We start from the raw sequence: 20,469 nt of genomic DNA, 5'->3' as shown, positions 1-20,469 counted from the left end.
TGCACTTAATTACTTGAACTAAATTAATAATTATAAATTATAATCATTAACTGAATTAATAATATTTAAAAACACTGTAATTAAATCGCGACACGACCGCACATCCGAACGCTTCGAAGATTTCAAAATATCTGATGGAAATATCTCAACCTCAACTATCTTCCACTGCTTTGTTAGTTAGATAATTTGACTCAACTAGATGATTCTTTAAGATAATGACTGTGAATGTAGCCGATATGAGACAATAAATGAATTAAAATAAAGAAATTTTTAAAAATACACCAACTAATTTTTAATTATCTAAATATTCATTTATTAATTTTTCTTCTCACTTACAAATTATTTATTTATTCTAAAATTAAAAAATGTCCAACTGTCAGCTACATTCACACTCAACTGAGATAAATTATTTTATAACGTAAAAATTTAAAAAATGTCCATTATATTTGTGATTTATATTAATTTTAATTTTAAAAAATGTAGTAACTAAATAGTAAATAAATTTGTAATTTATTCTGAATAATTTGAGTTTAAACTTCCTTATAGCCAACGATTATTAGTAGCAATTATCTATTACGTACTTTTGAAAATTATCTGGTTATGAGTGTGAACGTAGCAGACATAAAACAACTTATAAATTTCAATAAATAAATAAATTAATTAATTAATTGAAATAATGAAATTTTAAAAAATGTGTGTACTGTTTTTTTTAAATATTTAAATACGTATTATTTAATTATTATTTTATTTATTTATTCAAAAATTCTTTAAATTCGAATTGTCTGCTACATTCACACTCATTCTCTCACATTTAATTAAAAAAAAAAATTGTTTTTTTTTTTAATTAAATATTAAACAAATGTTTTGTGAAACATTTATCAATAATTAAACTTTATCACTAATTAATAAATTCCATTTATCAATCTTTCACGACAAATTACAACATTTTTAAATTACTTTTTTGTATTTTTATAAATAAAAAATGATAATTGTAAAAAAAAAAAATTTCAATTAAATTTGCCATAAATTACCATATTTTATTTTAATTTCATGTTTTTTATTTAAAAAAATAATAATATCGTTCATTAAAATTAATGTGCAATAAATTATAAGGAAAATAAATAAATATATTAAGCTTTGTCATAATTTTATACAATGTAAAAACAACAATTAATAAATTAATTAATGATACTGAAGTTAGCCGACGTTTAATAATTTCTTGCTCATTTTTCAAAACGATATACTATAAAAAAAAAAATGTTTGAAAAAATTGCACCCACAGTTTTATTAATTTTCTCGTGCATATTTTTATTTTTATTTTTTCGCCATTGATTTGTTAATAAAAAAAGATCCGAAAGTTCTTGATTGTCTGTCAATTTCAGAATCATGTAAAAAATATATAAAAATAAATAAAGTATTTAAATAAAAATATGTGACATAAATTTATAAGGAAGGATGAATGAAAAAGGGAATAAAGAAAAATAATATTCAATTTGCAAAACTATTTATTAATAAATTCTACCACATTTATGTATACAGTGATAATTTTCAGTTAAATTGTTATTGCAACATAATTAATAATAACGGTAATAATTGTTATAATAATAATAATGATATAATATAATATAATTGAATAATAAAAGTCTGTGATTCAGTGTTATAAATTGTTAAACTCTTTAATAAAACTGTAAAATTCTCAATCCCAAATCAATAACTAAGTTACAATATATTTAATTGAACGAGAATACTTTCAATAAATGATTATTATTATTATTATTATTGTTATTATTATATTAACATATTTAAATATAGACTTATTTTGCAAATGTGTAAACTTATACTTTAATAATGCAAGTCATTAGTTATTATTAATAATTATCAATTAATTGTTCATCAGTAGAAAATTCATAACTAATTTATAAAGTTCATAATATTTTTTTTTATCTTTTACAATTTTTTTCATAAACTTTTCCCATTTTATTTATTTATTAAAATAATAATATATCAAATGCTCCACATCAACTTCAATACAATGTTAAATAATATATTACGAAATACTTAAAATTCAATAATATGAAACCATTTATTGTTTCATATTCAACATATGTATATATATTTTAATAATTAATAATAAAGAACGAAAAATTATCATTCCCCATAAATATTATTAACAATAAATTCAAATTAAAACATTTTTTAATAAAAACAAAAAATAAAAATAATATTTTTATCTAATTTTTTTTATCAATTTTTACTTATCGTTTTTTTTTTCTTTTTTATGTTTAATTTAATTGCACTCTTTGTATTCGTATTGATATTATAATTGTGCTGATAGATACGACACGCATTATCCACAATACAATTATAAAGCCATAAAGACACTTATTTATTATATAATTTTTCAATTTTTTTTATATTTTTTCATTTTTTTGTTAATTTAATTATCATAATATTTCAATAGATAATTTTAAATTCGATAAGCATTATAATTATTAATTAATAAAGTAATTAATAATAACAGTGATTGAGTTTATATATATTTTTTTGTTTTCTTTTGTATAAAATAAAAGAGTAATTGCTCTGAATACTAAAAAACAAATGCAAATATTACTTTTCTAAATATTACGGTAATAAAATATAATAAGTAGTTGATTAATTGTATACATAAATTGATAAGCGAAGATAAAGATGATCCCACACACAAAAAAAATTATAATTATTATTCTATATCTCTTTTTATATAATATTGTGTTATGTAAATAATATAAATAATCTTAAAAGCACAAATCCGAATGCAATTTTGCTTTGTCTTTACACAATAATTCAATATATATATTTAATTATAAATTTTTTACTCAATTAAACGACGTAACAATATAATAATTTACTATATATTTTATAAACAATAAATAATAATGATTAATTGTTTATTAAGTCAATTTACTGTCCTACAGCAACGGAGAATTCATGTAATTAATGTTTACCATTGATTTAATTATATATCCTAATTAAATGTACAATATATCGAAGACAATTATGAACAAGTGCATTGTTTGATTATTTTTCATATTTTTTTTAAAAGGCATTGTAACACTGCCCCCACTTCTTAAATATATGCAATAACTCGACTGTCATAAGCGCATTCAAATTTTATTAATTAATTCAAATTAAATTAAAGCATGAGGGTATTCTTGAACAGCACCCGCCACTTTTTAAAAATATTCAAGACTGAACTTTCATAACAGTATTAAAATTTTTTTAATTAATTTCAAAAAATGTAAACCATTCATTTAAAAAGGATAACGCAGTTACGATTTCGCCGAGATATAGATTAAAAAAAAAATTACTTACAGTTGTCATCAATTAGGAGTTAAACGAAACTTGGCACATAAATTTTGGCCTAAAAAATTTGACATTCCAAATTATAATGTTAACATAAAGATTTTATTAAAATTTATTTTCCAAATTTCGTTTTACTTCTAATTGAAATCGACTGTAAATAATTTTTTTTAAAATCTATGTCTCGACATAATTGTAACTGCGTTGCCTTTTTTCAATTAATTACAAAATTTTAATACGGTCATTGCAATTAAGCTATTGAATATTTTGAAAAAGTGGGGAAATTGTCTGGAAACTGCCTTCTAATAAAATTTGACTACCCTTATGACAGTTGAAAGCCATTCAGATTTTTATAAAAGTGGGAGACACTGTCTGAGAATGCCTGTAAATTATATCGATGAGTTTTAGGTTTTTTTTTCTTTGAATTTGGTTATTATTCAATTTTTTTTTCATAAGTCAAATATATGTTTGTACTATAATATTAAGGCTTGTTTAAGATATAATTATAAATATTATTGATTATATATCATTTAATTACTACATGAACATTTTTATTAAACAAAAAATTCAAACTCGTCAATAATTTTTTTTTTTTTTTAACTATAAATACTAATAAGTAATTAATTTATTTATTTATTTATAAAAAATGGTTTATTGATACGTCTATTAGTGCCGAAAGTTTAAATTTTAAAAAAATATGGCCTCGTTACATTTATTTATAAATCATTTAATTTTATTTATTAAACAATTTTTATCACTCAACTGTCTATTAAAATTTGATTTTTTAAAATTATTTTGAATATATTTAATTCATTTATCGATTGAAAAATGTTTGAGTATAAATATATTAAAATTTCGTTATTATTATATTATCATTATTATATATATATATTATATATATATATATATGTATATATACAAATCTCAAAATGTATATTATAAATCTATTTACACATGAATTTCATTAATTTTTTTATCATCACAATATGAAAACTAATTAAGACAGCCAATAAGCGATAAAAAATTAATTTACGATTAAATTAAACATTAATTAAATATACAAATACTAAATTAATAAAACTTTTTTTTTTTATACTTTGAATTGCGACAAAAAATTATTATTTCACAATGACAGCATATTTATAATTTAAAAAAAAATATTAAATTAATAAATATATATTAATTATCATAGTAACAATAAACAAATTAATAATATTTTTATAAAATGACTATTAAATTAATAATTTTTTAAATTTTACTCTATTAGACTAATATATTATATTTAAAAAAATCAACGATTCAACAATTAATTACAATGAACGACAGTTAAGTAGGACAGTCAGTGTGCTAATTAATTACACATATTATTAAATATCCATATGTATATGTCTATATTTATATATGTATTGATAAGGGGTTAAAAAAAAATCGACTATTTTTTAAAATTTCCCGTCATAAAAATTGAAAATTGAAAAAAAAAAAGTGACGTTATCTTTCTTGACACACCTGAATATTGTTGTATACATCGAAGAAAAAATATTTCAAAATTTGAGCCTTTAATATTAATTTTGAGAACTTGCTTTTCAATTTTTCTCATTTAAGAAGCGTGAAAATCGAGTAACTTTTTTTAAAATAACTACAACTTAGTAGAGTAATTGTTAATTCTTGAAAGTCTATAAATCGATTTTGCTGTAACCTTGATCTATATCGATTGTGTCAGCTCCGAAAGTCAATTTTTTCACTTTCCTAAGATATTTTTGTTGATAGTGAAAAAACGGCTCATCTTACGAAAAATATGCATAGAAACAATCTTTTAAGAAATTTTATCCTCTACAAAATTGTTCCTTACACGTATATTTCTAAAGTGTATTGTTCAGAAGATACAAGCAGTTGAACATTTTATAGTAATAAAATTTGCATTAAAACACGTCTTAATTTTAATTTTGTATGATAATTTTGCTTGTATCTTTTAAACTATCAACTTTAGCAATATAAGTGTAAAGAAAAATTTTGTAGAGGACAAAATTTCCTAAAAATGTCGTCCTATGCATATTTTTCGTAAGACGACTCGTTTTTTCACTATTTTCAAAAATATATGAAAGAAGTTAAAAAATTGACTTTCGGAGCTGAGACAATTGATATAGATCGAGTTACAGCAAAATCGATTTATAGATTTTTAAAAAGCAACAAATACTCTACAAATTATAACTCATTTCAAAACGATAGTTTAAAATCCGGCTGAGTTATAACAATGAAAAAAACAAGTCATTTAATTTACATGATTTTGAAATAGGAAAAATTAAAAATTAAGAAGAAAGTACTTGAAATTAATATTAAAAGCTCAAACTTCCAAGAAATTTTTTTTGATGTCTACAAAAGTATTTAGGTAGGAGTGCAAAACAAACCGATTTTTTTGAAACACACTAACGTATTAATTTATATTAATATCAGTTAAATATTTAATTTTTATCATAATTTGATTGCAACACTTAAATAACTACAATGAATAAACTTTAATTTTAAAACATAAAAATAATTTATCATCACTACCGTTGATTTTTTATTTTAATTATTCTCTTCTTATATATTATTAATGACATATATATCTTTTTGTTCAATTGCACACATTAAATAGCTTTATATATTTTAAAAATTCATTTATATCTAATGTGCAGACATCATTGACTAATTGTTATTATTATTTAGTAAAATAAAACTAATAAATGATATTGGGGCCGTAGCAAATACATGAAAATAAATTTCAAAAATTTTATCAACTGAAATATACTTTTAACAATTAGCTGTTCATATATTATTTAAATACATAAACATATGACATGTAATTATTCAAATCTCACTAGCCCAAGGAATATATTAATAAATTAACTGATTTTTTTCTGAGTTTAATTAATAGTGAACTGAATCTCTATATTATTTATATATGAACATAATTTAATATAAATAATTATAAATTTTATTTTTATTTTTAAGGATTCAATTACTAATTTTTAAATAAATGCTAAAAAAAAATTAGTAGTTAAAAAATATAAAAATAAAAATAATTTTATCGACTCTAATAAATATTTGCAATTAAATGCTGCAATTTAAATTACTTAAATAAATTTTTAAATATTATAACAATAACAATAATAATAATAATAATTAACTACAATTAATAATTCCGTTAGCAAGCAACTTTGCATTCGGAGTTAAAAAAAAATAATTTTATATTATTTGTTTAAATAATTATACTTTTTGTCTTAAAATTCATTTAATCAATTAATTAATTAAACGACTATTTTAATTAATTAATTGATAAATACAATGACGTCAATAAACCAACTATTTAACAGTACAAAAATCGTAAACCGTAATCGTAATTTGAGCCCGGTCGTTTATACAATTGACTCCAAAACCCTCTCTCAAGTTCTACAATCCACGAGTTAATATCAATTAAATTCACCAAAATAATCTCGGGTCATTAAAAAAAAGAAAAAAAAATTTATTAATTAATTATGTGTTGGTATCTCTTGTAATTATTTAAATTCGTTTATCATAATGACCCGCAGTTATGTTAATAAAATATATTTATGTATAAATATCACGTATTTAAACTTTGAGAGCAGCCTTTGGAGACCAGTGATGGAAACGAGTAGGTCCAGTAGAGTAAGAAGAAGGATGTGTAATCCATTTATTACCTCTGTGACCGACGAATGGAGGTGGAGATGGACCGCCGAGGAAAGTGTGAGGTGGCATGACGTTGTACCAGGGTTGGCTCATTGGATGAGGACCGTAACCCATGCTGAATGAGTGATTGAACCACGAGCGGTTGCGTGATAGATGTGGTCGTGGACTATTTATCAAATGACGACGCCTACCTGGTCCATTATTGTTGTTATTATTCGCATTGGTAGCTGATGCTGTTGTACTACTATTACTATTGTTGCTGTTGTTGGTATTATTTATTGACTGCTGATGATTTTCATTAGATGAACTCAGTGGCTTCGGTTTTATTTGATCCGTACCAATACTCTTTGTATTTTTCTGTTAGTAAATAGAAATAAATTTATTACAATTATATTTATATACAGAATATCACACAGTAAAAAATTGGGAGCGAATTCATTTAAATAAAATCACAAGGAATTCCGGAGTTCGAGAAAAGATCACTCCAAATACGGAGTCAATAAGGAATTTTTTTTTGAACAGAGTGATCTGGTTAAATTTGAATCTGCATTTACTCCGATTCAGAATTTTAATATTTAAATAAATTTTCTTTAGAAATTTCACTCTGAACCGGAGTTTAAATATTAAAATAAACTCCCCTTTGGAGTAAAATTACTCCGAAAGGATTAAATAAACAATCACCCGCTCCGGATTTAATCCACGTTCACTACGCAAATTTTTTACATTTTAATTATTTAATTTTCATTAAAAAAAAAAAAAGTTTTTTAATTTTCAGACCTTTTTTACTTTAAATTTATTAAAAATTTCAAATTTCAAATTTTACAATAAAAAAAAGTTGTATACTAATTTGTAATATATAATTTACAAAATTAAATATTAGATAACTTTTTCGGTAATTCAAACTTTCTCAAATGCTTGTGTAATCCATAAAAAAAAAAAATAAATAAAATCTAAAACAAGGTCATAATTTATTTAAACAAAATTCCTAACTAATAAATAAAAATTATACCTGATTAGATCCTTGAATTATTTTATTTTCCTTCTCAGAAACATCCGTCTCATGAAAATGATTAGCAGTGTCAGTATCAAAGGAAGCGAGGGTACAATAAGAGCCTTTATTTTCCCCAAAACGACAGCAAACCTCCCGGGGATCAACCCACAGCGTTAATTCAACAGGTAATGACAAATCCTCGTACTTAAAACCAGCAGCACTAGCAGCACTTTCCAATGTTTCATCTCGACGACTGTTGCCATTAACTCGTATACATCTATATCCTTGTCCTTTAAATGGTTTGTCCGGGAACCAGTGATTCTTAAACCGTTCAGTCAGCAACTCAATCAGCCGGCGTCGAAAACAGTCCAATTGATCAGGACTAAATTTTTCGTTTTTTTCGATCAACTGCACTAAAAATAGTACAGCTGCTGTTATTTCGTTGCGCATTTTTATCACCACTTGTTACTCTAACAGAGTCTTCTTGATTACTATTTTTATTATTATTATTATTTTTATAATGATAACTATCTGTTATTTTCCACAACTTATTATTATCGCTATCGATAATAGTATCCTTTAAATTATTAGACAACAATAATAACAATTTATTTATGATAAACAAAATTTCTTTGACCTCAATAGCTGTAGTGGCGATCATAGAGAGTCGTCGTTATGCACTCGAAATATTACTACTGTTTTATTATTTATTTTTTTTTTTAACTTTTTTTAAGTGCAAAAAATTTTTTTCAAAACGTTATCGTTATTTATTCGTTGTTATTTGCGTCTACTGATCGATGATAAGCAAATCACAAAATTATTATAGATATATGTGTATATATATGTACAATACATGAAAAAAAAAAGATTTACTCCAATCGTGCTTTGACCTGAAATTTAAAATAATTATTGTCAATTTAATAATAAAGAAAAAAATTAAATAAATACATTTATTAAATAATATATGCAATAGTTGATAATAAATATATAAAAAATATTTTAAATAATAAATATTTATCAATACGCATTAATAATATATTAATGAAACAACAATATGTTATTTTTAATAACGAGGTTATGAAATATCTTTAGATAAAGGTTAGAATTAAATTGCATTAGAAAAAAATAACCTGATAAATATGGTGTCAAAAATATACTTAAATAATTTAAATTATTAATTTATGATAAGTATGTAGTTAATTTTAAAATAACAGTAATGTAATATGGATTGAATTGCAAACGTACTTTGTAACAATGGATGCAAAGGATTTTGCCAGCTCATTGTCGTTATAAGACATACATTCATTTAAGATATATCATAATATTATTATTTTGTAAATTCAATTATTGGATTGTTGGATTTTATATTTTATTAATCTAGTATTTTTATATAATTATTGGAGTAATTGTTGAATAATGATAATTATAAATAAACAATGAGTAATAAATAAAAATAAATGAAATTACTTACGAGTATGTTGATGAGCACGACTACGAATTTATGACGAAATTTTTTATTACCATTCCCTACTACTTCCACCACCTTCTCTTTAAATTAATGATACAGTACAGGTCAACACGTGTTACGTCGTTCTTTTGATAAACTGTAGTCATTTGTGAGAGACCTCTGTTGTGTTTAATTTTAAATAACCGAGATTTGAAATTTTATGATACTGAAGTTAGCCGACGTCTAATAATTTTTGGATTTTTTTCTGAGCAATAAATAGTAAGAAAAAAAGTGTTTGAAAAAATTGCACCTGTAGTTTTTTAAATTTTCTATATGTGCATATTTTTATTTTTTATTTTCTTGTAATTTATTTGATGAAAAAAAATCCGAAAATTGGTAACTGTCAGTTAACTGCAGGACCATGAAATTTTTCAAATTTTTATTTTGAAAATTATAGTCATACATTAGATAACTAGGTCATTATTTCGAATATATGTATAAAAATATATCAAAAAGTTATTGGTACATATTTTTATATACTTTTTTTTTAGATTAATATTTAATTTGTTTGTTTTTCAATAAACAGTTCGAATGACTGTTGCTATTTTTAATTTGATCGGCCAGGTGGCGCCAAAAGCGAGACTGGCTGTCAATTTTCGGGACGGCGAAAATTGTCGGATGAAAAATTTTAACGGATGTTCATTTGAATGTTTATTTATTCATATAATATATTTATGTGATCAAAGTATTATAATTACTTAGGAAATGTTACTTTTGATTTTTAATTTCTGTAATTATAAATAAATTTTCGCGCGTATATTTTAAAGATAGAAAAATAGTTTTTAAATTATAACCTAGTAATGATAATTTTGGAGGGAGATTAAAACAAACGTTTTGAAGTCACTTTTTTTTCTCTAATGTAATTTATAGATTGTTTATTGCCATGAAAAAATTATTTATTTTGCTTGTGTGTGTTTTTAAATATACTTTGACACTCAAAGGTGATTTTGAGTTAAAACAATTGGGAGAAAAAGAATATTTACTATTAAAAGGTATTCAATTTTTATTTATTTTATACAATCGGTCTTTCGTTTATTTTACAATTTATCATCACTATAAGATTTTGAATTAAAAGCATCAATTCCTATGTGTAAATTTAAATTCATTAGTACGTAAAAAAAAAATAATTATTAGCAAGCTGGCATTTGAAATGACAACGAAATTTTCTGACTTTACCCTCAGTACAGAGAAAATTTTTAATTTCCGGGTCGATCCCAGCTTTAATTAATTATAAGTGTAAATGTACCCGACAATTAGCAATTTTTTAAATTTTGAAATAAATAAATAAAATGTCAAGTAATACAAAGTATCAGTGCGCGCGTTTTTTTTAAATTACATTATTAAAAATTTTCAAATGATCGCATCTTTGTTACATTCACATTCATTATCATTAATTGTATAAGGGTCAAATAAAATTATGATAAATTATTAAGCTGTGACTTGTAAATTTTACTAGAAAATTTTTCAAGCAATTGCCGTAATAATAATTTTTTTTTAGCTAAATCAAACTTACCCGTACATGGACCCTGTTGGCATGAATCATTAAAACAATTAAAAAGTAATTGCGATAAATTAAATGATCATGAACATTCAATATTAGCATTGAGATTAGCTAATTGTTTTTTAGAAGACTCAGGACACGTTACTTATGATTGTTATCTCAGTGAAACGGAGTCTGATCGAAGGTAATATTTTTTTTTTATTACCCATCATTTTGACAAATTATTTGTATTGATTGATTTAATAGTATATTTATTTTCGTTGTAGGAAATGCATCAATAATATGTCTGATCGTGCTTTTGGAGTTTATAATGAGTTCTATACCCACACTATTCACATATGTTTCTATTTGAACCATGAACTTTGGCAAATTGAAACTGAGAAGACTTTTCAGAAGTAAAGCTTTTTTTTACTCATAAAAATTCCATACGTTTTTTTTTTCGTCTTAAAAAATTACTAATCAGATTTGAATAATTAGTTTGTATGCCGCCTCGTCGAAAATGACTGAACAGCTGGTAGAGGCTTCAAAAATGCAAGGATCAATGCTAGAAAGTCAGAAGGAAGGTTTAAAACTTCAAAATGAGTTATTAGTAAATGGAAAAGAACTTGGGACTGTCATTCAAACATCTGCAGATTCAGTCAACACGATGGTATTGGACTTCAAGTAATTCCCCGGACTTATTTATCATAAATAATTGCTTGTTATTTATTATGACGGCTTTTTTTTCATGAATACTAAAGGATTTATTTTCCAGGGAAAGTTCAAGGAATCAACAAGCGCTGTTGAATGAAATATTTTCCTACATGCGTGCATTCCAAGACTGGATTGTCGGTGAAGTCTCTTGGTTCCAATCGATCGTTTATTATACAATAGCTTGCATTATTTGCGCGTTATTCAGCTCTTCCAAGAGGACAGTTGATGCTAGAATAACTCTTTTTGTATTACTCAGCTTAAATGTCACCGTAGAAAGAATGTTAGTTCAATATAATATCAATGTTATGAGTCCCGAAGACAAGGTAACTTTATTTACATTTAAGTAGACAAATATTTTTAATTACTATCTAATCCTTTCAAAATAATGTCCAAGTCTTTTAAATTAAAAAACTATAATTTATTTAGTGACTTTTTACTGTTAAAAAATTCACAGTACTTTTGTACGGTTGCTATTATTGTTAAAAATAAATTATAATTATTAATTATGTAGATCCAGTTGGCTTATTACACATGGGGATTGAGAAAAATAGTATTATTATTATGTGTGAGTATTTTACTCTACTCGTATTACTCATATAGAGATGAATATATGGAGAACCACAAAGTATTGAGAAGGATTGAAAAAAAATTGCATTCTCTGCAAGAACCTCCTCAACCTTTTAGTAAGAATTTAAAAACTTATTCTTCAAAAATGAAATTATTTAGAGGCTGTTCATAAGATACGTCGCGCAAAATTTCACCTTTTTAGATCCCCTCCCCCCCATTATAACAGAAATATATACTTAGAAATATTTATATATTTACAAATATGAAAGGAATGACTTTTTAATGATACTGAAGTTTACCGACGTCTAATAATTTTTGAATTTTTTTAAAAACGATAACTTATTAAAAAAAAAATAAAATTATTTAAAAATTGCACTCGTAGCTTCCTCTTAAGTGCGAACGTATTTTATGACTGACCCCTTAGAAATTTTGTATTTAACCAAAGTTTTTAATTTTTTTAACACAGGATACAGAACAAGACTGGCAGTAAAAAGACTGAATGAATCAAAAGTTATTGAAACTAAACCTCTAGCAAAATGTCTAGATGAAATAACAACATGACACTAATTAGTCGTACCTCCAGTGAAATTATACATAATTCAATTTAATGATAATAATTTATTACAAATTAATTGTACATATTATTGTGTAATAATCTACAATACCAGTAATGAAACAAAGTTAATTTTTTATTTATTAATTTACATATTCAGATTCTTTTCTTGGTGACATTTTCTTGCGGGTGCATCGATAGTAATTTATTAATTTGCATGTACTTAAGATTTTTAGCTCCAGGAACTAAATTACCTTTGCGTGCTTCAGCTTTGGCAAACTCCTTGTTCTTTGTGTAAGTCTTAAAACAATTATTAAAGTCGTCAATCTCTTTAGTACACATGCTGTTTTCAAAATCATTGTCTTTCAAACAAGCAAGAACAATTGAAACTTCTTGTAAACATCCTTTTTCTATTAAAATAAAATAAAACAATAATAATTAGTATTATGACACTTATCAATAACATTGATTGTTTTGTAAATAAATTACAATTTGTAATTACGTTGATTCATATACATTTCCATAGTAATTGGTAAATTTAATCATAGTTTTTATAAAACGGTAAATTTTAATTTTACAATTTTCTTGTCTTTCAATACTTAAAGAAGTTGGGAAAACAACAATATGTCGTATAGTTATCAAAATAAAGATTACAATTTATATAAATTACTAACCATTTTGCTTGCTGTTTTTACCAGTAACACGATTTCTCAATGCTAATGGTAATTGAGGTACAAATTTGACTTTATTTGGATTTTGAGGTGATCTCGCATACTTTTGCAAACATTCTGTCCACTTCATTGTTATCTGTATAAAAAAAAAAAATAATTTACTCTTAAATTTAATGGGTAAAAATTATTTCATTTTATCTAGAAAAATTCTGAAAGAAATTGAATTCGAAAATATTTGAATTAAATATATTATTATATTAAACAATTTGATATTTTTATAAATTTGTAAATAAAACGAATTTTTTCACAACAAACGTAGGAGGTTATTTCTCAAAGTGTCATTTATAAAAATTATGACAGTGAAAAAATAAACTTGCAATTTATAGAGAATACAAAATAAAAACTATTTAATTTTTTAAAAATTATCTAGTTATTAATGAAAATATAAATGAATAAATAAATTAATTATTAACCTATAAAGACCTGGATATTTGAAATTTAATTTTTAACACTAGATGGAGCTGTATATTTTCGGAATTTATTCAGGAAATTCTTCAGGATCGTAACTATTAGGTTTTTTTTTTACTGTACGCACGTCCAAAGGCCAGCTGGGGTATAACCTAGAGAAGGACGAAAAAACTAGTACGTTCAATAAATTTAAGGTTAAAAAAAAGAAAGAGGTCTAGGAAAACTATAAAAAAGTGCTAAGCTCAAGTCTTAAATTATTCAAATAAAATATTACGCAATTATAGAATACATTAAGGGTGTCGCATATATGTCATATAATGAGAGCTAGAGCATTTCCGAATGGACCCACAAATAAATTTTAATAAAATAATAGAATTTCAATTTTGAAATTTCGCGCCGTTGGTGTTACTGCGCGTCGCTGTTGCGCAGCGCTGTACGCAGCGTATTTTTTTACTAAAGTGGGGGCGAGAGTATCGAAAAATCTCGATCGCTTTGTATCAACTGGCGGTTCAATAGCGGCAGTCAGTATCATCGACACTGGCAGTAATAGTCCAGATTCTTCTCTATGTACGTTTGAATTGAAACAGTATTGCAATGGCGTCGCATCATTAAACATAAAATTCTTTGCTCATAGCTATTGTTTAATTAAATTGTGCAGTGTTTGTGAAATTTAAATTGTGTAAAGTATCTGTGGTGTAGTTAAGTGTTCAGTGCTAGTGTAAAGTGAAAAGTGTTCAATGCTGGTGTAAAGTCTTGCTGATGGCTGATGCTGATGCCTTCCAAGTTCCTGAGCAAACTCATCTGGCATCGTCTGGTGGGGAAATAGCAGTTAAGTGATGTTTTTTTAGCTGTAATACACTTAGAGCAATTTAATTGAAATCTCCAAGTGTATTAGGACACCCTTCTGCATATTATTTCCCCGCCAAGGTTTGTTAGAACACTTACGTGTTTTTTTTTAATATTTTCATATCATTCTCTGCCGCCATTTTATTTCGACGTATGATTTTTAATTTTTCTTCAATTTCTAATAATATATTTTTCGAATATTTAAATTTACTGCACGAGTAATAAAGATATTTAACAAATTATTCATGAAAAATCAAAAATTTTGAGTGTATTTTTTAATTTAATTAATATAATTATCGACACAAACGAATATTAATAAAACGATTAAGTTTCAATTTTAAATTCCGCGCCAAGTTGGCGTTACTGCGTGTCCTTGTTGTGTGGCGCTGCACTCAGCGTTCATTTTTCTGCTAAAGTGGGGGGCGAGGGTATCAGAAAATCGATTGTTTTGTATCAACTGGCGGTCCAATAGTGGCAGTCAGTATCATCGACAATGGCAGTAATAGTCTTGATACTTCTCTATGTTTGAATTGAAACAGAGTTGCAATGGCGTCGCGTCATCAAACATAAAATTTTTTGCCCATACTTATTGATTAATTAAATTGAACAGTGTTTGTAAAATTTAAATTAAAAAGTGTCTGTAGTGTTTTTGTGTTAAGTATTCAGAGCTAGCATAAAGTGTTGAGTGTTAAGTGTTCAGTGCTAGTGTAAAGTGTTCCTGGTGGCTGATGCTGATACCTCGCTAGTTCCTGAGTAAAATCATCAGGCATCGTTTGGTGGGGAAATAGCAGTTAAGTGACGTTTTTTTAGCTGCAATACACTTGGAGCAATTTAATTCAAATCTCCAAGTGTATTAGGACACCCTTCTGCATATTATTTCCCCGCCAAAGTTTGTTCAAACACTTGCGTGTTTTTTTTTTAAATTTTTTAAATATTTTTTATCAATGAGTTGTCAAATTTAAACTTCAATATTATAATATTTGGTACTTTCCAATTTTTCGAATTTTTCATATATTTTAAATTTAAATTTCCCGCGAAAAATTCACAACAATAATGGCTGCCAGAGGCTATATCCTTTAACCTCTTTAATTTTTGTTTACATTGAGTTGTAAACGTTGTAAAACGTGATTCATTTATTACTCAATAACAAATATATTATTTAATATATTTTTATCAAATATTTGTTTACACGGATTTAAATATACAAGATGCCTTCAACTAAAAAAACTTTGCCCAATATTCTTATAACTGGTGAGTAATAATTGCGAAAACAATTTATTTTTCTCGAACTGCTAATTGTTCTAATGTTAATTAAAAATTACAACAGGTACTCCAGGAGTAGGTAAAAGTACACTGGCCAGAAAGTTATCAGAAAAAACTGGTCTTGTTTGGAGAGACATAAGCAAGTTGGCTGAAGAAAACAGATGTCTTGAGGAGTACGATCCTATTTATCAGTGTCCTGTTTTAAATGAAGACAGAGTAATTTATTTATTTATTTTTTATCATAATTTTATTCAAATGATTTATGAGTGTGAATGCAACTGACCAGCGGAAACTTTTAAATTTGTAGAATGAACAAATAAAATTTAGTTAGAATAAAAATGAAAAAATGCGTATTTAGATTAATGGAAAATTAGTACGCACATTTTTTTAAATTTCATTATTTTAAGTTTATTAATTGTTTGATGGCTACATTCATATGAGTGTGACACGTGAGATATGTGACAATTTATGAATTTCAAATAAATAAAATAAGGAATTTTAAAAAAATGCGCGTGTACTGATTATCTAAATACGTATTTTTTCAATTTTTAATCAACATGAATTTGACTTATTTATTCAAAAATTAAAAAAATCTCCAATTTCCTCCTGCATTCAGACTGATAATGATTAAGATAGATAATTAATTTGTGGGTATTTTTTAGCTATTAGACAGCATGGAAAGTTTAATGAGCAAAGGAGGCAACATTGTTGATTACCATAGCGCTGAATTATTTCCCGAGAGATGGTTCGACATCGTTTTCGTTGTCAGAACTAATAATACTGTCTTGTACGACAGATTAACTGCTCGCGGGTACCAGGGTAAAAAATTAGAAGACAATATTGAGTGTGAAATATTCCAAACAATCCTTGAAGAGGCTAAATCATCATACAGAGACGAAATCGTTCATGAGTTAGAAAGTAATACGCAAGATCAAATAGAGGCCAATGTAAATAGAGTATGTCTTTGGGTTGAGCAATGGAAAGAAGATAATGCCGTGTAAATTAAATTTGTTTTATTAAATATATATTTACAATAATTTTACACTTTACGTCTTAACGTTATATATATATATATATATATATATATATATATATATATATATATATATATATATATATATATATATATATATATATATATATATATATATATATATATATATATATATATATATTAGACAATAAAAAAAACTATATATATATAAATATGTATGTATATAGATATTTAGGCTACGATACCTAAATTACGTCTTAGATTTTTTAATCTATCGTCAATACTAGTAAAATATTTCATTTTTAGTAATAAAAAGTGTGCTTTTTTAATGTCACCATTTTTGAAGGCCTCTGATACTTCTCTGTAATCATAAAAAAAAATATTCATTAAATATTTTTTAACTTTGAATTATTTGATTACTAATGTCGACCTTCTCAATTGCAAGCTGTCTAACTCAATTTTTTTTAATTTTACAGGAGATGCGAAAGAAAAAAAATTAAGTAATTTAAAAAGATATTTTAATTATAATTTTCAATTTATCGGCTTTCTGAAAAATTGTAAATAAAGTTCCGACAATATTTATTATGACAGTTGCTGAGATTAAATACTCGTGAAATCACCAGACAATTAACAACTTTCGGAATTTTTTTCAACAAATCAATTAAAAAAAAAATATGCACATGTAGAAAATTTAAAAAACTGTAAGTGCAATTTTAAAAAATATTTTTGTTTATAATTTATCGCTTTTTTAAATTCCATAAATTATTAGACGTCGGTTAACGACAGTATCATGGGATAAAATATAAAAAAAAAATAATTATGTAAAAATGTTGAGTCAGGAGGTCAGTTGAGAACATCGATGTAAAGAATTACTTTGATAAAGTTGTTAGTATTTCATGATTTTCCTTAGAAAGTTTATCTATTTTATCTTTATCAGCCCCAGCTTCTTCAATTGCCTCATTTCTCTCCATTATCTCCATGAGAAATACTGGGTCTAAATCAGTTGTCCCTTCTGGTGTTGATAAATTATTCAATTTTAGTAAATACATCCCTCTATCTAATGGATTTGATAGTGTAGCGTAAGCTTTATTTAATAATGACGATATGAATTCTGAATATTGTTGTTCTTTCTGAAAACAGAATCATTCAATTCACTAATTGATTTATTTATATATGAATGTGAATGTAGTGGACAACAGATAACTTTAAAACTATTAATAACTAGAGTAAATAGTTAATAAAATAAAATTTTTAAAAAATCCACGTTTAAAAACTTTTGAAATTAATGAGTGCATTTTTTATAAATATTTTTTTTTTAATTATTTACTCTATTTATTTATAATTTTGAATTTATCTGATGTCTGCTACATTAATATTCATATTTATTTATCAGTTACCAATAATTACCTTAGATTTGTTTCCAAATTTATCTGGATGCAATTTACTCTGCAATTTTCGATATTTTGTTTGTACATCAGTAACATTGATGTCGAAACTTTTTTCAACTCCTAGAATCTCAAAATAATTCAATTGCTCTGGTGGTTCCTGGACTGTCTCACATTTTTGACAAAACAATTCAGATTTGAACGGGTAATTACACTGCCAGCATTTCTTGGGTACACCACTCGAGTACAGAGAAACCCGCGAAAATTTGTACTCTAAATCCACATCTTTTTTACCACAGACCGCGTGAATTTTTTTCGAGTTTGTTTTACTCCAGACGATTCTCGCACAATTAACTGTGCGATTTAGGCTAGAAACCAGCCTTGATCCCATATTTTACCTTAAGTTTAATTTAAATTCAATTATCTTACTTTTTAAAGTTTTAAAATTCAAATTAATTTTATCATAAATTACCTTTGTTTTTTTTTTATTAAATCAAAACATTATTTACATAAAACAAATGATGCTTAGACTTAAACCAATCAGCTGATAATTTAAAACTGTCCGTAACTACTAATTCCGTGACTGCATTGTAGCGCCACCACATAAATTCCCTGGCATTAAAAAATAAATAACTTAAAAAAAAAGAAGATAAAAAACACTTGTCTGCCTACAATGAATAATTAATTATTTTAAATTTTCTTACTCAATTTCCGTAGTCCGGATCTTGCAAGTTAGCTTAAGTATTAAAAACTTTTTTTAATAATTTCTTTTTTTTAAATATTTTATACTTCGCGGGGAAAATCATTTTTAATTATTAAGTATACATTTATTTTTTTCACTCCGGAAAAAATTGAAATTTTAATTACTGCATCCCTCTAAGAAGACTATTAATTTTAGATGTCTAAAAAAAAAAAAAATGTAAGTTTACTTTAACATTAAAAAATAATGATCCTGAATCTAGCAGACAATTTAAAATTTTTGAATTTGTTTTTCAATAATTTAATTTAATTTAAAAAAAAAAAAAAAAATAAAAATATACACATGTAGAAAATTGAAAAAACCACAGGTGCAATTAAAAAAAAATTTTTTTTTAATTTATCATTTTAAAAAAAAATCATAAATATGATACTGAAATTAGCCGATTAATAATTTTGGATTTTTAAAAAACTATAAATTATAAAAAAAAAAATATTTCAAAAAATTGCACCAATAGTTTTTTAAATTTTCTACAAGTGCATATTTTCATTTTTTTGAATTGAATTGTTGAAAAAAAATTAAAAAATTATGAACAGTCAGCTGACTTCAAAATCATAAAAAAATATATTTTTAAATTAAAATAAAAAATCAGATCGGTTTGTTAGTGTTAAGTAAATAGATAGCCGAGCAAAAAAACACTCGTGTGAATGTTTTTAAGAGTATTCATACAAGTGCAGCAACCACCGCTGGCACCGGCTCCATATATATATAAAATACTATCATCAGAAATGAATACGAGGGTTGAATTTGAAACGATATGCGACGAGGAGTAGCGTGTCTCGGTATCGGGGGTTGTCGGTATGGCGTTTGCATTGGGGACGGTGGGGTAGCGGAAGTTGTGTGAGGGTGGTAAAACTATCGTCAGTAGTCGTGTGACGCTTGCCGGGTTACGTCTCCTATATCGCGAATCTGTCAATTACTAGTGTTTCCACGTGCTGCGTGCGCTTTTCTCTTAACATTTCCGCGCATGTATATCTATTAACATTATATATATATATATTTGTATATATGTAGTATATACATTTATACAAAATGTACATTTCCGTCCAAACGTGCCTTTGTCTCGTTTGTTCTTTCATTTATTCACGAGATCATACAAATGTAAACACTCCGTAACGCTCTTTCTCCGTCCTCGTAGCCTTTACAATTTCATACTTTGATTTATACAATAATATATTCCACTGAAAATTTAAACAAAACAAAATTTATCAAGTGTCATAATTCATGATATTATTTGTTAAAACGTT

General features: G+C 25.2%; 5 protein-coding genes across 6 annotated transcripts; 2 read left to right on the top strand and 3 right to left on the bottom strand.

Annotated features, from left to right (window-relative positions):
• Positions 1 to 6,387: 6,387 nt before the first annotated feature.
• LOC103580741 (protein BTG3) lies at positions 6,388 to 9,572 on the bottom strand. 2 transcript variants are annotated; one of them, XM_008562622.2, is made up of 3 exons: positions 9,489 to 9,572; positions 8,036 to 8,907; positions 6,388 to 7,383 (listed from the first exon to the last, which is right to left on the bottom strand). In XM_008562622.2, exons 2-3 carry the CDS (start codon positions 8,465 to 8,467, stop codon positions 6,949 to 6,951), a joined length of 867 nt encoding a protein of 288 aa, XP_008560844.1. In that variant the 5' UTR covers positions 8,468 to 8,907; positions 9,489 to 9,572; the 3' UTR covers positions 6,388 to 6,948. The 2 variants fall into 2 exon arrangements, with proteins under 2 accessions (XP_008560844.1, XP_008560845.1); XM_008562623.2 differs by lacking the exon at positions 9,489 to 9,572 and adding an exon at positions 9,263 to 9,414.
• A 555-nt stretch (positions 9,573 to 10,127) lies between these two features.
• Positions 10,128 to 12,849, top strand: LOC103580740 (uncharacterized). The gene is made up of 7 exons (XM_008562621.3): positions 10,128 to 10,516; positions 11,023 to 11,209; positions 11,292 to 11,420; positions 11,503 to 11,688; positions 11,780 to 12,041; positions 12,230 to 12,401; positions 12,752 to 12,849. The coding sequence occupies exons 1-7, from the start codon at positions 10,408 to 10,410 to the stop codon at positions 12,844 to 12,846; spliced, it is 1,140 nt and encodes a 379-aa protein (XP_008560843.1). The 5' UTR covers positions 10,128 to 10,407; the 3' UTR covers positions 12,847 to 12,849.
• Positions 12,850 to 12,883: 34 nt separating this feature from the next.
• Positions 12,884 to 14,157, bottom strand: LOC103580739 (coiled-coil-helix-coiled-coil-helix domain-containing protein 1). The gene is made up of 3 exons (XM_008562620.3): positions 13,983 to 14,157; positions 13,513 to 13,645; positions 12,884 to 13,248 (listed from the first exon to the last, which is right to left on the bottom strand). The coding sequence occupies exons 2-3, from the start codon at positions 13,637 to 13,639 to the stop codon at positions 12,995 to 12,997; spliced, it is 381 nt and encodes a 126-aa protein (XP_008560842.1). The 5' UTR covers positions 13,640 to 13,645; positions 13,983 to 14,157; the 3' UTR covers positions 12,884 to 12,994.
• Positions 14,158 to 15,904: 1,747 nt separating this feature from the next.
• LOC103580738 (adenylate kinase isoenzyme 6) lies at positions 15,905 to 17,137 on the top strand. The gene is made up of 3 exons (XM_008562619.3): positions 15,905 to 16,074; positions 16,151 to 16,302; positions 16,749 to 17,137. Exons 1-3 carry the CDS (start codon positions 16,032 to 16,034, stop codon positions 17,085 to 17,087), a joined length of 534 nt encoding a protein of 177 aa, XP_008560841.1. The 5' UTR covers positions 15,905 to 16,031; the 3' UTR covers positions 17,088 to 17,137.
• A 138-nt stretch (positions 17,138 to 17,275) lies between these two features.
• On the bottom strand, positions 17,276 to 19,038 carry LOC103580737 (iron-sulfur cluster co-chaperone protein HscB). The gene is made up of 4 exons (XM_008562618.2): positions 18,938 to 19,038; positions 18,488 to 18,863; positions 17,954 to 18,210; positions 17,276 to 17,441 (listed from the first exon to the last, which is right to left on the bottom strand). The coding sequence occupies exons 2-4, from the start codon at positions 18,854 to 18,856 to the stop codon at positions 17,312 to 17,314; spliced, it is 756 nt and encodes a 251-aa protein (XP_008560840.1). The 5' UTR covers positions 18,857 to 18,863; positions 18,938 to 19,038; the 3' UTR covers positions 17,276 to 17,311.
• Positions 19,039 to 20,469: the final 1,431 nt, after the last annotated feature.

The sequence above is a fragment of the Microplitis demolitor genome, chromosome 3 (assembly GCF_026212275.2).
Source record: "Microplitis demolitor isolate Queensland-Clemson2020A chromosome 3, iyMicDemo2.1a, whole genome shotgun sequence".
Lineage (NCBI taxonomy): Eukaryota > Metazoa > Arthropoda > Insecta > Hymenoptera > Braconidae > Microplitis > Microplitis demolitor.
Note: the sequence above shows the minus strand (reverse complement) of the source record. Positions and strands in the feature narration are given on the sequence as shown.

Bases quoted from the DNA above. Each gene is read 5' to 3' on its own strand.
- LOC103580740 (XM_008562621.3), top strand. From the start codon at position 10,408: ATGAAAAAATTATTTATTTTGCTTGTGTGTGTTTTTAAATATACTTTG. The intron at 11,689-11,779 runs GTAATTCCCCGG...TTTATTTTCCAG, and splicing joins ACGATGGTATTGGACTTCAA to GGAAAGTTCAAGGAATCAAC. The intron at 12,402-12,751 runs GTAAGAATTTAA...TTTTTAACACAG, and splicing joins AGAACCTCCTCAACCTTTTA to GATACAGAACAAGACTGGCA.
- LOC103580737 (XM_008562618.2), bottom strand. From the start codon at position 18,856: ATGGGATCAAGGCTGGTTTCTAGCCTAAATCGCACAGTTAATTGTGCG. The intron at 18,211-18,487 runs GTAATTATTGGT...TTCTGTTTTCAG, and splicing joins AATTTGGAAACAAATCTAAG to AAAGAACAACAATATTCAGA. The intron at 17,442-17,953 runs GTAATTCTTTAC...TTATGATTACAG, and splicing joins ATACTAACAACTTTATCAAA to AGAAGTATCAGAGGCCTTCA.
- LOC103580739 (XM_008562620.3), bottom strand. From the start codon at position 13,639: ATGAAGTGGACAGAATGTTTGCAAAAGTATGCGAGATCACCTCAAAAT. The intron at 13,249-13,512 runs GTTAGTAATTTA...TTATTTTAATAG, and splicing joins TAAAAACAGCAAGCAAAATG to AAAAAGGATGTTTACAAGAA.
- LOC103580741 (XM_008562622.2), bottom strand. From the start codon at position 8,467: ATGCGCAACGAAATAACAGCAGCTGTACTATTTTTAGTGCAGTTGATC. The intron at 7,384-8,035 runs GTATAATTTTTA...ATTTACTAACAG, and splicing joins TAATTCAAGGATCTAATCAG to AAAAATACAAAGAGTATTGG.
- LOC103580738 (XM_008562619.3), top strand. From the start codon at position 16,032: ATGCCTTCAACTAAAAAAACTTTGCCCAATATTCTTATAACTG. The intron at 16,075-16,150 runs GTGAGTAATAAT...AAATTACAACAG, and splicing joins GCCCAATATTCTTATAACTG to GTACTCCAGGAGTAGGTAAA. The intron at 16,303-16,748 runs GTAATTTATTTA...GGTATTTTTTAG, and splicing joins CTGTTTTAAATGAAGACAGA to CTATTAGACAGCATGGAAAG.